This window comes from Eschscholzia californica, unplaced genomic scaffold, assembly GCF_041429995.1.
Source record: "Eschscholzia californica isolate CP2 unplaced genomic scaffold, dmEscCali1.0.p SCAF_1, whole genome shotgun sequence".
NCBI lineage: Eukaryota > Viridiplantae > Streptophyta > Magnoliopsida > Ranunculales > Papaveraceae > Eschscholzia > Eschscholzia californica.
Window position 1 is genome coordinate 36,974,880 of NW_028238198.1, and position 17,077 is coordinate 36,991,956.

The 17,077-nt window shown below is 36.2% G+C and overlaps 1 protein-coding gene across 5 annotated transcripts; it reads right to left on the reverse strand.

Annotated features, from left to right (window-relative positions):
* Positions 1-574: 574 nt before the first annotated feature.
* On the reverse strand, positions 575-15,247 carry LOC147566507 (putative cyclic nucleotide-gated ion channel 20, chloroplastic). Of its 5 annotated transcripts, none has more exons than XR_015230484.1 (15): positions 14,968-15,232; positions 13,671-14,189; positions 12,471-12,650; positions 12,114-12,212; positions 11,639-11,776; positions 11,131-11,379; positions 9,876-10,139; positions 9,056-9,176; positions 8,034-8,098; positions 7,611-7,756; positions 5,836-5,913; positions 4,037-4,267; positions 2,825-3,071; positions 1,583-1,745; positions 575-921 (listed from the first exon to the last, which is right to left on the reverse strand). XR_015230484.1 is itself a non-coding variant. In XM_086653005.1 (15 exons), exons 2-15 carry the CDS (start codon positions 14,178-14,180, stop codon positions 813-815), a joined length of 2,499 nt encoding a protein of 832 aa, XP_086509131.1. In that variant the 5' UTR covers positions 14,181-14,189; positions 14,968-15,232; the 3' UTR covers positions 575-812. The 5 variants fall into 5 exon arrangements, 4 of the variants coding, with proteins under 4 accessions (XP_086509131.1, XP_086509132.1, XP_086509133.1 ...); XM_086653005.1 differs by having other exon boundaries at positions 4,037-4,166; XM_086653006.1 differs by having other exon boundaries at positions 4,037-4,166; positions 12,471-12,644; positions 14,968-15,187.
* Between the last annotated feature and the right edge of the window lie 1,830 nt (positions 15,248-17,077).

Consider the following 17,077-nt stretch of genomic DNA (forward strand, 5'->3'; position numbering starts at 1 on the left):
ACTCCGGTGAAAGGTATTTTGAGACATTAATTATTTTTTACCTGAAAACTTTAGCAATAATGTTTTAATCTGAAGATACAATTATATTAAGTAGTTTCGCAGTTTTGAGTTGTTTAAATAAGTTGGATTGCCTTTTTTGCTCATTATGAGTTGCTCAGGTCTAGAAACCCTTCAAATAAAACCAAACTAGCTACTTTGGCGGCAGCACTCCACCCTGAATCCCAGCCGGGGTATGTGTCTGGTCTGGCCGGGGTATGTGTCTGGTCTGGCCGGGGTATCTATCTCTAGATCATGACTGGACACATACTCCGGCCGGGGTATCTATCTCTAGATCATGACTGGACACATACTCCGGCCGGGGTATCTATCTCTAGATCATGACTGGACACATACTCCGGCCGGGATTCGGCTGGCCCGGATATGTCCCGGCATACTCTCATTTTCCTTTAACTATGCCTAGGGTTTTTGGTATCACTAATTTATGATTGCTTCGCTGTTGGGTTCTTAATGGACTGGATTAACCCTGCTGGCCTGCTCCCCTGATTAAAGCTGGTACAAGTATTACACATGCCTCTATCTCATTACAAAAATCGATTACTACATAACGGTTTGAAATTACAAGAGTTTTTTGTTTGTTGTCTCCATCTCAAAACATTTACACCAAGAAACACGTAGTAACCTAAATTCTTACATGAAGAAGAGTTTTCTTTTATGGCGTATAGGTATTCAGATAGTCACCCTTTTAGTCCAAACTACATTCTCATTTATATGCACTCCAGGAGAAAAATAATTACATTGATTGCAGATTATTCTTACCGTCTGAATGAGTTGCTATTTGTTCGGTTTAAACGCTTCTTTCTGTACCTCCACGCTACTTGGATGATTGAAGCTGCACGTCCTCTCCAGTAGGGTGATTCATACCTATCATCAAGTTAAAACATAATACCATTAATAAACTTATGTATGAAGTTATGTCATATATGGATACTCCGTTTCATATATCTTGCTGTGTCGATAGGAATACTAGGTGGTGTCTCTTCTTAATTCTTAGGCGGTGTTTCTTTTTAGTACAGATTTGACTCGTCCGAATGGTCTGAATGGCTTACTTGTTAATATTAGAATGTCTTTTTTTGTCTGAATAAGCTGATACATACTGATTTTGGGTCCATGCGAGTCAGACAAAATAAGCCTCTGAATTACGGGTCCAAAACCTTAAATGAGTATTGTACTCAAGTAAGTCAGACTCTGATGAGTCAGATTCAAACAATAGAAAAAGAACACCACCTTAGTAACTTGAGTGACTATAATGTGAGATTTGTACAGTCATCTAGGCTGCAGTTGCACATACTAGTGTTGAGGCCACAAAATACCTTCTAGGTTAAAAATGTAATTTGTGTGTGGACTTATCCCCATGTAGAATTACTGTTACGGATATAGATCCAGCCGACCCTATGGGGTTGGTGGATTCTCAATCAAGACAGAATTTAAAAATATGAGCCGATAACATAAAAGTTGGTTAATTTGATGTCTAAATATCTTTGATATTCACCTCCCGTAAGTCTAAAGGATTTGGCAAAATTACCTTATAGCTGCTTGAACAAGTGGCTTCCGCAAAAATCCTTCATAGTAGGAAGTGACTTCCTCAATATCAGCACCTTTGAGCGAAAATGCTTCAACGTTAGTTAAGCAGGTTACTGTCCTGTTAGAAAGCAATCGATATCCCGGGAACCTGCCTCTTGTTCCATCTGCAAAATAAAATATTATAATACTATAAATTTAATCCAAACCCTCTATCACATTATGCACAAGTACTTTAGTTAACCTTGTAAGAGGTAGGGTAATAAGTTTGGTATACGTAAGAAATGTAATATCAATATTTGATTTTTTTTTTCTTGAAACTTTGAATTAATATTAATAGAAACCGAAAAGAATATACAAGATAAGCTTATGACGCAGAAGAGCAATAAGGTAAGGTTGACATTCCAGTTCCATTTCCATGCGTACAGAAATTTCCACCGAAACGGAAATTTAATTACTTTTTCTTAACAATGCCAGGAATTGTATTTCGAATTCGGCCGAAATGACCGAAATTTTTCTATTTCCATGCCTCCCAAAATTTCATTCCTTGTGTAGTAGAGCCTTAGACACAAAATCCTGAGAAGTTTTGTACTTCGCCCAAGTGTGCATTTTACAAAATCTTGACCGTTCCTTCTTTCTCTTTAAGAGTTCAGCTGTCCGCTCCTCCAAATATGCCACATGATTTCCATCGGAATAATAACCCAGGTTGCTTTACTGCCTTCGTAAAATTTAACCCTCTCCATGTTTTATACAGTTGAGTACTTTCTGAGGCTTGGACCACTTCAATACCAATATCATATGCGCCGACTGATCAACTTAATTGCAATCCATTATATTCCACACCTTTTATTTACCGAGGGCAGGTCAATTAATACAGTGCCACTATGTCATTCACTTCCATATCGTCACAGTTCTACCTCGGTTCCAAGTCCGTCTGGTGGGCACTTTATACACACTTGCTAGCTGCCGTATTGATTTCCTGTAATTTATTTCCTTTTGATTTTGTAGCCCCTGAAGTTCCTCCAAAGGCGGACCTCACGGGACAACCCTAACTCTCTCATATCACATGATTTGGTTTGATAGATTATTCTGAAGTACTTCTAAGGCAAATCTGTAAGACTTTTGTGGACAATTTATATAAGACTTGCGGAAACTGTAGTCTAGTTTTATTATCAGGTTTAAGTCAGATATATTTGGTGGCTTTCTCTTACCAATTACCATCAATCTTAAAAAATGAGATGAATACCTCTGTAAGTTGACAAATTATCAAGGCAGAACGCGAGAAGCTCCTCGCCGCAGACGTTCCTATCTGACAATTCGGCTCTATTTCCATCCGCATCAACACTCTCCATTCTCCCCCGCACAATAAAAACCATTTTGTCAACTGGAGCCCCATAGTACAGTATCTTACTTCCCTCTGTGTATATTCTATGTCTTAATCTTTCACAAATGGCATCAAAGACTGGGTCATCCATTAAAGCAAAGATTCGTACCTGAAACAACAACATCATTCAAGAACGAAGCCACTAAAATAGTGATATCCATAAAATTTCATTGCAACTTGGCTTCTACGTAAAAATAAATAAATATGGTTTCCTGTCTATTGTGTTACACACCTCATTCTATAGAAATTAGTAGCTGATAGGTGTGGTGGATACCACCTCAAGGGTCGAATTATATCGTTCATAGGCACGAAGACTGTCATATATATGTAATATATTATATAATAAGGGAGGAGGGTGTCTTTTTTAGGATATACCTTCCACTTCAATGGCTAAAGATTACACCTCCCAAGCTTATGCCCAAAGGTTGAGATTACATCTCTAAACTTATCTCTAAGGATTGAGATTATACCTTCCAAATTTATCTCAATGGCTACGATTACACCTCACAAACTTATCTTCAAGAGTCGAGATTATAGAACTGCCTGTGCCCGGCGGGCACGGGTTATACCCTTGTATATATTTCCAAGTATTATATCATTTTTGCAGCCGGGATTCTAGGACATTTTAATAACCTGAGTGCTGAATATGAACAGACCCAATAATGAAAAGCCACAAGATGTTAAAAAGCAAATTAGCCACTCAAATGAGACATTTTCTCTTCTTGTATCATTGAAACTCTACCCAAGCATATTAACCGACCATAAGGCATATTAACAACTAATGTTTCCTTTTTCAACAACGGTAAGAAAATTGGAAGGAAGAAATTAAGAGTGTTAAATAGTCATCATCTATATTGTTACATTGTCAGAGGTGTTATTTTCTGTTCTTCACAACCCTAGCTTTAGCGAAATCGCAGGTGTGCAGGTAAGAAAATGAACCCCCCTGAAATTTCTTCTATCACTAATGTAACTACAATATTTCAAGAGCAAAAAAAAAAAAAGATTCTCAACAACATAAAAAGTATAATGCATTATATAAGACCAGAGAGGTACAGAAGGACGTAGTAAACTTACTTTCTTGATAAATTTGAAAAGATGGCGACGTATGTCAATTTGAAGGTCCTCCGACAAATCTCCCAATAGAGCTTCCTCATTAACACCTTGTGTTGCAGCCCAAGTAAAGCGCTCTGATCTTCTGACTCGACTACATTATTTGATGATAAGGTTGTTAAGATTATGCTTAACTTGAACATGTTTGGCTGGTAAAATGTCTTAAGCAAGCTTTTGTGTATATACTTGAAAATTCTGGTGACATTTATAAGAACATTAACATTATAAAGATATACTTCTTAAAACTCTTTATAAAAATAATGAATAAGAAGAATAAATGATTATGAACAAGGCTTGTACAATCTTTTTGGTTCATCGGTTTCTTTGATATAATAATTATTATTATTATTAGGACGTAAAGTTTATTCTGGTTCATTTTGTTTATGAACTGAAAAGTTCTACTCGTATTTCACTATATGACTATAATTTTCATGTTCAACACATTTTGGAGATCTACAGATCTTTTCACTTGAACACTACACCGTGAGACAGGTCAGGCTATCTTTTGAACAACATTAAGGGCCACAACAACAACTTCTACAATAGAAAACACAGGTCAATAGGCCTGGCCATGGCGGAAAACCAAACAGATTACACCCAAATGGTGAGGTTTGAAATACAATTGCTTTATGGCCCTAGACGTGACCGTGGAGGATGAGCCGTAGCAGGTCCGTGCAAGGGCTCTCCCGTCCGACTCAAGTCGTGGGTTGGGGATGCCAGCTCTTGGACTCTTCCCGACTAATTTGGCTGTGGTGGGGTGAGATGACATGTTTATAAACGAGTAGTGTAAAGCGAGGCTACAAAATGGTCTGTTTCCAGGTCGACACCAATCAGAAACTGTACCATTTCACTTGGCTGGCATTTACTTAAGTCAGGTAGGCTTCAAATACTGCACTTTTTGCCTCACTTGGGGCTCTTAAAATAAACTCCCTTCTCAACCAATTCCAAATACTTCTAGAATACAACATTATTCAAGTAATTTTGCCTCTACTAAACAACAAAGAGCACATAAATTTAGGCACATTTGTATTACTGGGTAGTGACGTAGCCGAGAGTTCTAGAGGTTGGGCACTACGGAAATATGGAATGACCGTTTAATACTAATGAAAAGCAACCAAAATACATTAGCATTTTCATTTTATTAGAAGTATTAGTTTGTTAAAAGATATTTAGTTTCCTAAGTTTAAGAGTTAAGAACAAATTAGGAAAGTAAATTAAGTTTTAAGCAACATAGGAGTGCTAAATGAATAAGCTTCTTGGTTGTACATATCTTCTTCTTATTTAATCTTTTACTTGATTTTAGTTGCTTTTGCTAAATAGCTTTTAATAGATTAACGAGCTTTCACTGTGTATTCAGTCTTTTTTTTTTTTTCTTTTTTTCACAAGATATATCTGAGAATATGGTTCGAGTCCTGTAATCCCGTTAGGATGTTCTCTTCATGGCAGTTATGCTGGCAGTTTAATCTTCATTCTTATTCATTACTTCGGGCCTTTTCATTCAATTTTGCCATCTCGTTATTAAATAAAGAAGAATTTGTCTGTTATTCAATGCATTTTATATCTTAACCATTTATTTCTGCAGAACTTCTAATTATCTACGCAGTACATGTATGTAGTAGTGAAAATACTAAACCTCAAAAATTTTGAAATTATTAAAATGGTAGCATTTAGTTAGACAACTAGGCAAATCATAAGAAAATGAAACGAGGCCATGTAAAAAAAGAACACTGACGAAATAAGATGAGCAAAGAGTACTGCTACACCTTTTCACCGATTCTGGCAAGCGACGATGGCTCATCCATTGTTCAACATCAAGACGTCGTAGTTGCATCTCCAGTTTCCTTCAAAACAAATGAAAGCCAATAATCTAAGGGGCGAGTGTATAACAAACGTGTGAAATCGCAAGCAATGACATATTTAACTAATAAGGCTTTGTTTCTTCTTTTCCTACAGTTTTCTATATGATGATGACTCTAAATTACACAGATAAGCGACAAAACAAAAGTTTTGTTAAACGAGTTAGATTTTATAGATCAAGAAGAGATGGAAGCAACAATTGCTACTCCTGAAAGATTACATCCACACATTAAATTGATTACCAGAAGTTGTTTCTGTGCGTGGCACAGATGAATAATGTTATGTTCCTCAATTCTCATCCACTGACCGATATTTGTTTGAGATATAATTGCTACTTCAAGGAAGCTGCTAGTGTTTTAAACTATTTGTTCTAGATACCCAAAAAGGTTTCTGTGACCCGGAAGTTGAGGCTGCATCCAAATTTGCCACAACCAAAAGAAGTTCACAGCAAATGCACATATTTAAAATTTTCCACCTTATATTATAACAGGTTAATTGCAATTGAGCAAATAAATAAAATTTGCAAATTCAAATAAATTATTCTAAATGTATATATCCATGAAAAATCGAAGTAACAAAATATTTCTGTTTCAAACTAAACCTACAGTAACATTCACCTACAGTTTCGTCTTTGTATATATCCATGAAAAATCGAAATAACAAACATTCCCTTTGGTCAAATCCTAAAGATTTGATCGAAGTACTTTCAGAATGGGAAAGTGTTCGTGTTCCAAAGGAGGTAAAAAGAACTTCGGAAGTTGAGTTTTCATGCAACTCTGCTGGATTACCAATTTAGGAAAAGCACGAAATAAAGCTATCTCTTAGGAAGGAAGAGTGAATCTGGATAAGATCAAGTTTGCTACTCTTACAACCGCTTCGGGGAATAGAAAGAGTTTGACACAACCTGTGTCGTGATTTTCGCAAAATGTTTTCGATTTTTTTTTTAACATAGAATGAACATATAGAAAAAGAATCATGTAATAGCTTCTCGATTATGACCAAATCATAGTACGATTTAGACCTAGCCCAATCAAAGTTTCTATTTCAATGGAATGGTAACCCTTTTACATCTTCCACCTTAGTGACATTATGGGAATAGAGTCCTTGATATCATATCGTTCCTGTCCTTCCCAAGACAGTAGATGATTGCAAAAGGGGCCAGGTTCCAAACCTCCTTGCCAGTCTTCAGAGTCTGCCATTGAATGATAGCTTGATGCATCGTCCTAGGAAGACTCCAGCTGATGCCATAAACTCATAACCACTTTGCAGTGCAACAACAGGAATAGAGCCGTAAAACCCAAACCCATAAGGCCATAACCGTTTCACTAGGAGAATTGGGGTTTTCTTTCGTTTAGGAAGTAGTACATTTTCACATATTAATATGAATGACTCTTTCTCTTGTTAAAAAGAACAAACATTCCATGAACAATACGTTTCACCCAAATTTGGAGAAAAATAGTAAGAGAAGTTCAATATTGCAGAGGTTATTTCAGTATCCACCTGAAATGAGATAATTTCCATATTTCCACAGTTTTTATAGTTTGTTATCCTTTTCATACTAAGCATAATATTTGTCTCTCTACGGGGACAGAAATTTATACAGAAATCGGAAGTTAATACCTTGCTCCAAAGACATATTAAAATAATTTGTATGAAGAAGATGTCATCAAGGACTTCATACCTCTTGCCAAGTGCTTGAAGAAAATTTTGCATATTTCCGATGAGTAGTGCAAAAAGAAATAAGCCAAGGCCAATAATGCCCATAGTGAAAAGTACTTCCCATACAAAATAGCTAGGAACTAGATTTCCTGCCAGAGTACTGATTTGCTGCACAAGCCAAAACACAATAATTTAGTTCTTGTGCATATTCTCAAGCCGTAACATAGGCACGCGAATAATATTCTCCAGTTAAGAATATCAAACCATGTAATCAAAAGTAATTTAATAGAGGTGCAACATAAAGAGCAAATGCTGAGACTTAAGTCTTAACAACAAAAAATAACAATATAGCAACAAAAAGAAGGCCTTAGAGAAATTAAGACAAGATTAAACCGAAGAATCATATATACAGTCAAATGATAGTGCATAAGATAAGGTACATTACAAGCCCAAGTTGTTGTGTCCACTGTTGGTAACTTTTGCATGTACAGTGCATTTTGGATTCCTCAACTACAGAAGAATAAGAAGAATATAAGGTGCTCCTTCAGCCTTTCCAATGAATAGAGAGTCACTTAAAATTCATTTTGATTGCCTAGATTTCTTTTTAGTTTACAACAAGGGATGTTGCTAAATTCCGAACACAACTATGGTGATTTTTCTATGACCCCGAGAAGAAGTTGTACTGGCTGAGCCTGACTAAAACAATTTACTAGAATCTTAATGCTCTGAATACTTATGTTAACAATCTGGAAGCTCATTAAGCAAAACAATGAAAAGGAAATAATCGAGAAGAATAAAATAAGAGCTTAAGGAGATAAGGGCAGTTTGGAACAAGCAAATCCCTACTTCAACTTGTGGGCAGTAATGCTAAACAGGCTAGCAGCGACACAAATGCTCAGCAGAAGAGGCATAATTAGGCCTCACGGGCCCGAGATGGAAGAAGGATATGAAAGTAACAGACACCTGCAATTGCACTGCCCAACAACTCCAGCCATATGGGATCTCTTCTCAAACTTGATGGCCACAACTTGGGTAATGGTAGGTGTCATTGATCTCTAGGAATCATGCAATGGAGGGTCTCAGACTTCCCAAAAGGGGAAAGAACTTAGGAAAATCATCTAGCTTGCCATTCTATGGGGGATTAAGAAAGACAGGAACAGGATAATCGTCGGACATAAGGAAATGCATACACAGGTGACTATTTTATTTATCCAGACCAGACCATCCTGTTCCATTGAAGTAAGCAGATGTCAAGGGCCAGATACCTTACTTCCATTGACTTTTCAGTCTCCTAGGAGGCCCTCATGCCAACAAAGTAACTTTTGTGTTTTGTTTGCAAACTAAGTCTGGTGGGGTTTGGACTACCTTTTGAAGAACCATACCCGCAATTTGTAATCCTTTCCTTTTTAATTCAATCTAATTGTTCAAAAAATAAGAACTCAAGAAAGTTCAACAAAGATTGTGTACATTGAACAACTGATGAATAAAAAGAACCAAGGCCTTCCTTATGCGTGTCGACCAGCCCCACGAGTGAACTACTTCTCATTGCTAAAGATTGGTTTTCTTTGTTTGGCTCTATTTCTTCATCCTAGGATCAAATACCCATCATTACTTTAAACAAATAATAACTCTAAATATCTACCAATATTAAATAAAAGGAACTTAAAATATCTTGGTTGAATAATAATAATGTAATAACTAAGTGTGTGTCCTCGTGGGCACTCTCTCTAGCCATCAGCTGCATAACTTTATTTGGGAACTTTGGTTGATCCTAATCTCAACCTACAAGTGTCTTTCAACAAAAACAAACCTACTTGTGTCAGCTGAAGCATGCCATTTATGGCTAATAGAAGTTAAGTAACTTTGTTATACAGCCAAACAAAATTATGAGCAATATAAAGGCACAACATTTGTCTTTTTTACAATGTTTAGGTAACTAGATATTAAGGTATGAAAACTCAAAGAAAAACTGGTGAATTAATTGAATATATCATTTACTACTTGTGCAAAACGGATGTAGGTGAGGATAACATTCCAATAATGGACATAGTTACATTTATTGTTATTGCATCAAGGCCCATTTGTGCACCTATAGGTACTGAGTGTCATTACCACGAACACCAAGAAACAATCTCACCTCAACTTTAATATGAAAATCATGAGAAAAGGAAACCAAGCTTACTAAAAATATAGTGGATTTTGCACACTGACTTCACTCAGATTAGAACGATGTAGTAAATATGTACAAAAGTAAGAGTTAAATATTATAAATATATGTCATAAGTACCTGGAAACCCCAGAACAAGGAATAGATATATCTAACAATGTTACTACGAGTAGTCGTAATTCCAACAGCTTGTTGGTAGATCCCATATTTAAACTGGCCATCTTTGTTGAAGCAGTCGGTGGCATCTAAATTACTTGTCCAGCTTGACCAATTCCCATTATCTCGAAACCTGTCAATATTTTCGCCATTGTTTCCACAATCCAAAAATTCCTTACAATATGTTAGAGAATGCTCACAAGCATTTCTAAGACATTGGTTAACCCTCTGCCGAAAAAAGTTCATAAAGGTTTAGTGAGAATGTGAAAATCTCTGCATAAATATAGTACAAGAGAAAATTGCAATGGGCGATCAATACGATATATCATGAATATTACCAAAAATATAAATCTATGGTCAGGGCAAACCCCATTATATACACTAGATGGTAAAAACAAAGATCAAGAAAGTATCTAGACATTGATATGGATTCCATAACGGATGGATTTTTTCCTATGAGTGTTTTGAAATTGTTGTGGTCTACTCATTATTCACGAAACGTTTTTTTATATGAGATGAAATATCTAATCATATATGAGATGAAATATCTAATCATATTTTACTAATATTACAACATGAGCTTCATAAGACCTTTCGGAGAACTACAAATAACAGTTTGATTTGCACTTCATTCTATCAATCTAAGCCAACATAATAACTAGAAATGCTGTCAGACAACCCATGCACTCTTGCTGTACTAGAACTAGTCTGTGGTTCACTATTCTACTAACCTGTTCGGATGAGTAGAAGAAGCACATTAAGGTTGATCAACACTTATTTGTTAAAATATTTTATTATGGGAAACATTTAAATGTTATTATAATTTCAGCCTTTTACACAGCTTTAACGTAATTACAGCTATTGAGAACTGAGAAAAGCGACATTTACTACAACTAGTCGGTCACCATGTACATTTTAAACTTTAAAGCATCTCAAAGGAATCCAACTAGGATTGGGATAGGCAAAACTCTAACATTCTACTAGAGTAGGCGCACACGTGATAGGCCCCAACGACCTCACATGAGCGGCGCATCTAGAGAATTACACATATGAACTAACATCAACCTTGAACCATCTAATGAAGGCCTACGGCATAACCACTTGCTGCCAATTCTGAGTTGGATGCCAAGAAACTAAACAACAGCATGCAAAACACATTCTAACAGATAATGAAACAAATTCGACATGCAACTTCAGATGATAAAAGAGCTCTACTGACCTGTAAACCAAAAAGGTACCAACACGACCCAACAACATGCCCAGCCAGTACAAACATTAGAAGGTTGATAATAAAGTTTGACCATGCTGTCTCAAATATGAAGCCACTTGGAGAATTACCAGCGAGCAACGGAAAACACCGGAAGATCCTTGGTATATATTGAAGAAGAATTGTGGCACGTAAGAGATTTTTTGCATAATTTGCAGCAGATGTTCCAATATACTTGGGTAAAACAATCAAAATCATAATCTGCAGGAGAAATAAATATGAAAAATGATAAGAGATGAGAAGCAGACAAATTCAACACCAATTGAGGATATGCTCCATTTATTTAGACGAACATTACCATGAAGTGTACTGATGAAGAATAACATAAATTACATTATAATGGATTTCTTATTACGCAGATATGGCAAAGTTGAAACCTTAACCACCAATCAAAAATAGAATGACATATAGAAAATTTAAGATAAAAAACTCAAATTATTACAGATAGAGAAAAAAGTACCTGAGGAAGCGGTAGTACAACAAATAAATCGAGTAAAAAGTATCCTCTAAGATAATTCAAAGCAATTTTCTTTGGGTGATCAACCAAATCTCCAGCACCAACAACTGTAGACTCAGGAGCAACATAGGCCAGCCTAAACTGCAGCATCCAAATTGTTAGTATAGTTAATGTCTACAAGCCCGGGAAATCTAGTTCAACTAACATTTAATAAATAATGAAATGAATTTCGTAATGCAATTGTAGCAAAGAACATTAAAATAACTAAAATAGAATCCAGAATCCTTCATAGAATCCAGAATCCTTCTAGTAAAACTAGTGTTAACGAAGTGAGATCCTTCTTCTGGAAGTTGCCCCAACATGTGAAATGAGTCAGGAATCAAGTGAAAGAATATGTGATTAGTTTAACAAAGTAAGATATGATGTAAATAATCCAATGAAACTCACAAAAAATTGAACGGAAGATATAGTAGCTTACCTGAATAATCATGTGCACAAGGTATATAAGGTCAGTGAAACTTCTTACAGCTGCAATTGTTATTGCCATGCGGTGATCAAGCACTATACATTTATTGTCCTGTTATAATAAAAAAAAATGAAATTATACTTTTATATAGAGAAAATAATGCACAGAAACAAGAACAGTATGCAGTTAGCATATAGCAATTACACAATGAAGGTAAAAGGAATATCATAATATTGAAGGTTTAAAACATAGAGAGTACTAATATAGTTATACACACACACACACAAGTAACTAGCATAATGGTTTTCCCCTCTGACAAATCCGACAACCAAGCAAAAGTAATTGTAAAAAAAGGTTAACAAATTGTACCTCATCTGCGGACAGCAACAAGAAAAACAGAGGGTCTACAAAGATAGCTGCTAGACAAGCTAAGACAAAAAATTTGTTCCACTGTTGAACAGCTTTATTATGGGGGTTCACGACACCATGAATACATGAATACATGAAAGATTCCATTCCCCAGCCTTTGTGATCTGGAACATTCTGCAACTGCAACTGAAAGTGCTTAGGAACAAAATCTCAATAGTACACGAAAGGCCATTTAGTTAAATGTGATGCTCAATTGATCAGGAGGAAGAATGAGATTAAAATAAAAATACGAGGATGACTCCTTAAAAATAAATACAAGGATATACAATGTTTATGTCTTTGCAACATGTTGTCTCTGCTTTGGTATCATGGGAATTTTTGGGAATCTGAAACCCCATTTATGTTGAATGATGCTACCACAGGTACGACTTTCTAGTAAGCTCCGTGTGAATATAGGATGTGAAACTTTTTAGTTTTTAACATAGCTACACGTAATTTTGTAAAGTTCCAGCTTGCTAAAAAATAGTTGTCCCATCTAATAGCACTTGAATTAACACCATAAAGGCATAAATGAGATGTAGCCATGTAGGGAGTTGAACAAGTACGAGATACCAATAGTAGCCCTAGTAAGTCAAGGAGTTAAACATGTAACTCATGTAGAAACAGAATCACAAATCTGCCAAATTAAACTAAACAATATTTATCTCATAGGATAAGAACCAAAAGAAATGAAATGCTTTTAGCGAATTTACATTGTATCCTTACTTTACGTAGGTAATACTTGAGACGTGAGAGTTAAAACTGGCGAACTTAACGAACCTAAAAAGGATACTGTTGAAAATTGGTAATGGTATAAAAAGACACTGCGCAAATGCTACCTTTTTAGAGATACCTTCATCACTATTTTGTTTAAGCTTATCAGCTTGAGTACCAAATACTGATTCACTAAATCTTTATTTATCCTAATACTCGGTTATGAATGCAACAACCAAATTCCAGTTGTTTTGCCCATGCTTACAATCTCAACTAGTATAAAATACACATGACCACCCATCATTATCCAACAAGTACCCAAAGAGTAAATTAATAGTGCTTTAGTCATTATAATTTTCGTTGCAATAATATGATAGAACCTAATAGAATGAATCATAAGCATTAAATAAGTACAAGAAATAACGTCCGTGATGGGAAGAGAGTTACCTTTTTGTCAAACTCATATTTTGAGGTTTTTTGTTGTATGGCTTTGTGTTTATTATATGTTGGGCATACTGTACAGTAAGGATCGTTGCACATTCCTAATTGCCCAGACCGCCATAAATGCTCGTTTGCATTATAACCATTGTTAGTTGAAGACTCCCTTTTATCTTGGCTATCACCTGGCAGATATTCTAATGCCAAGATGGAGGAGGAATTCGGGACCGTCAAGTCTTTCATGTTCAAGGAAATGTTATCAGGCTTCCGCTTAGAGTGTAAAGGGCCACTAGCATGTATTGGTGGTGTTCGTTTTTCATTTGTCAATGGACCTGTATAAGATACAAGGTCACTTTCTCTTCCGAAGGACATTGAGTAAGGTGACATAGCTAGCGATGCACTTCGAGTCCGGGCCATGAACTGTGGTGGTTCAATTTTCCTACGTCTGTCATGTTGGGGAAACTGACCATCCAACAGCATGGGTGTGTCATCGTTCTCCGAACTATTCATTTTGTGCATACCAAAATCCTGCAAATAAAGAAAAAAAATCTAAGCTTAAAATGTTTATTAGAAACGTAGATTGTTATAATGAAGGATTGTAATCTTAGACTTACCAGTCAAACTATAAGCATCAAGGTAAAATAAAATAGAGAGAGGTTCTAGAAAAGAAAATCTAAATCAACCTTCCACCTAGCTAAGGGGTCTTTTGTCCATTCGGGTTTGAAGATGAAAGAAAAAGCAATTGTTGGAACTACTAAATTGGGATAGTTTAATACCAATGACTTTAACAATTTGTTTATCACTAAAAAGTGATGTCAAGAATGTGATATTCATTAAATTATAGTGCCCAATATGTAGATTTAACCTTATAAACAAGAAGGCGTTGGTCGATCACTTCAATAGACCACTAAAACACACATGACACTTCAAAACCTTCAAAAATTAGGGGATGAATCAACCCTAGTATCTAAGACAAAGCCTAAAAATCAGCTTTATTCTAATAGTTCATCATTCTCCTAATAGGATGATTCGATTGACAAGAAAAGCAAAATAAACACAACATTAAATCCTCTGCCACAGGACAAAGCCATCATATTCTCTACATTAATAAACGACAGTTCATGAATCATGGTCTCAAAGTATATATACTTAAACTGTTAAAAAGAATTAAGAATTCAGGAGTCAGGACTATCTAGCAAACATGGAATTTCATAAACATTCATACACCAAAAAACAAATTACAATGAAAACAAGAGTAAATGAATGTTCAATAAAATTATAGTAGCTGTGACTGTTAATATCAAACCTTAAGACGTTTTATTCAGCATAGGTTTTTGAAAGCGGAGTCCACGCAAAGAAATCAAGGTTTCTGTCTGAAGTAGAGAGAGAGAGAGAAATAGGGAGAAATTGAAGAATTGCGTCTGGAAGTAGAGAGATGAAGATATTGAAGTAGATGAAGATATTGAAGGAGAGAGAGAGAGAAACAAGGGGTTTGTTTCCTGTGAAGAAAATAGTATCAACAAGTCTACCCTTAGTCGTTTAAGGTGGTTTGTTATACTACTATGAAGTTGGACAAGATATGTGACAGTTTCTTACTGGTTTAAATCGTTTTTGTTTAAAATAACACGTGGCATCTAAAAGATGAAGGTTGTCATATTAAATTTTACGTCTCTGTGGTAATGTGAAGAAACTTCTCTTGACTCTTAAGTCTTCGCCCTTGTTCATTTCCTCTTAAATTTCTCATCCGTAATGTGAAAGAATTTTTGGCCTCTCGTACAAAAGGGGACCCTTAGTAGCTCTGAATATTATCCGCAAATTCGAATATAAACACGAAGTTAGCCCTCCAATAACAAGTAGTCTAGTTGGTCGATCCATTTATTCTGCAATGCGAGGGTCTCAAGTTCGATCTAATGGAAGTGCAGATCCAGGAATATTGAATTTGAGTGTAAATAAAGTAGTTTTTGTATGCTTTAAGTCATCCATTTTGTCGCCTTAATTTCATCGGGTTTTAGGTCATTAGTAATTCAACAGTTATCGTGTTTATTAATCATATAGATGTATCAATGCCTTTATAAATGACATTCATTGACATTGTAAAATAAATGAAAATACTAAGAAATAAATGAAAATACTAAGACTATTAATGGAAGAAAGAATAGTGGTATAGAAGAAGTAGTAGAGAAAGATGGAAAAATAATGGAGAAGATAGATTTAGTAGTAAAAAAGAGAGAAAGAAATAGGTGAGAAGAGGGATAGGTTGAGTAGAGAAGAGGAATATTGAGAGGGTTTGCAAGTCTCGGTTCTAATGGAGGAGAAAGGGATTTATTTATAGGGTCAGGGTTTTGGTTGGGTTAAAGTGGTAAAAAAGATAAAAGGAAGGGTTAAAATTGGAAAAATGGGGGTTTAAAGGACAAAAGCTGGCGGCTAGGGTTTAAAGGTTGAAATCCGGATGTTATCGTGTACCCGGTTATAAGATAATTAGGGTGAGATGATTCAGTAGCCGTCGGATGGAAAAGAGCGCGGGATCTGGAGGGACGGGAGAGTGACACGCGTTCGGGAGCATAGAAGTTAAGCAACTTCGGGTGCACGGAATAAGTGTAAAACACGGGACTTACGGAAGCCGTCGGATCTGGGACACGCGGAAGGGAACGGCTAAGATTAAAATGTGAGATCGGGGCTACGGATTCTAAGTTGCTTCGGGTAACACGGGAATGGAATAAAGGACGGACGCACAGCAGCCGTAGATCTTGAAAACGCGGAACCCAACGGTCAAGATTAAAACGTTTGAACGGGACCACCAAGTTAAGTTGCAACGCGCTCCACCGGACCAGGCCTATAGGGTGCGCTTGGATGCTCAGCGGGAACACGGGATATAGATGCACTAGCCTCCGTCCTCCGACACGTGTTTGTTGGTGTACCGCGCGCCAAATCTGTGCCCGACACTGTCCCGAGTGTTGACCAAATGTGCACCAAATGTTGACTGACTTTGACTTTGCATATTTCACTCATCCGAACTCCGATTTGACTTCCGTTTTCTCCTACGGACTCGTCTCGACCTCTACTTTTCAACCACGCACTGACCTTGGCCAAATTACCAGAATTTCCTTGACTCAAAATGACCAAAATACCCTTCATGCATCTTTTCCTCGTTTTTAACCGTTTTTCACGTCTAACTCCGCAAAAGACACCTAATCAAGAAAACCAACCATTTTGTTATAATAAAGACTCGAAACCGACTTACTTGGCTAAATTAAACGACTCAGATGGGCATTTTCATGACCCATCAATCGATATTTATACCTTCTACAGTTCAATGGATTAAGAACACATTCTAGAAATGAATATACGAACAAGCTGAAGTTTAGGCCAAATTAAAGAGATAATTACAGTAGTTTACCTACCACAATGAAAACATT

Coding starts and splice junctions, on each gene's coding strand:
- LOC147566507 (XM_086653005.1), bottom strand. CDS start 14,180: ATGCACAAAATGAATAGTTCGGAGAACGATGACACACCCATGCTGTTG. Junction 11,777..12,113: donor TTGTGCACATGATTATTCAG/GTAAGCTACTAT, acceptor TGGATGCTGCAG/TTTAGGCTGGCCTATGTTGC. Junction 5,914..7,610: donor CTTCAAGCACTTGGCAAGAG/GTATGAAGTCCT, acceptor TTTGTTTTGAAG/GAAACTGGAGATGCAACTAC.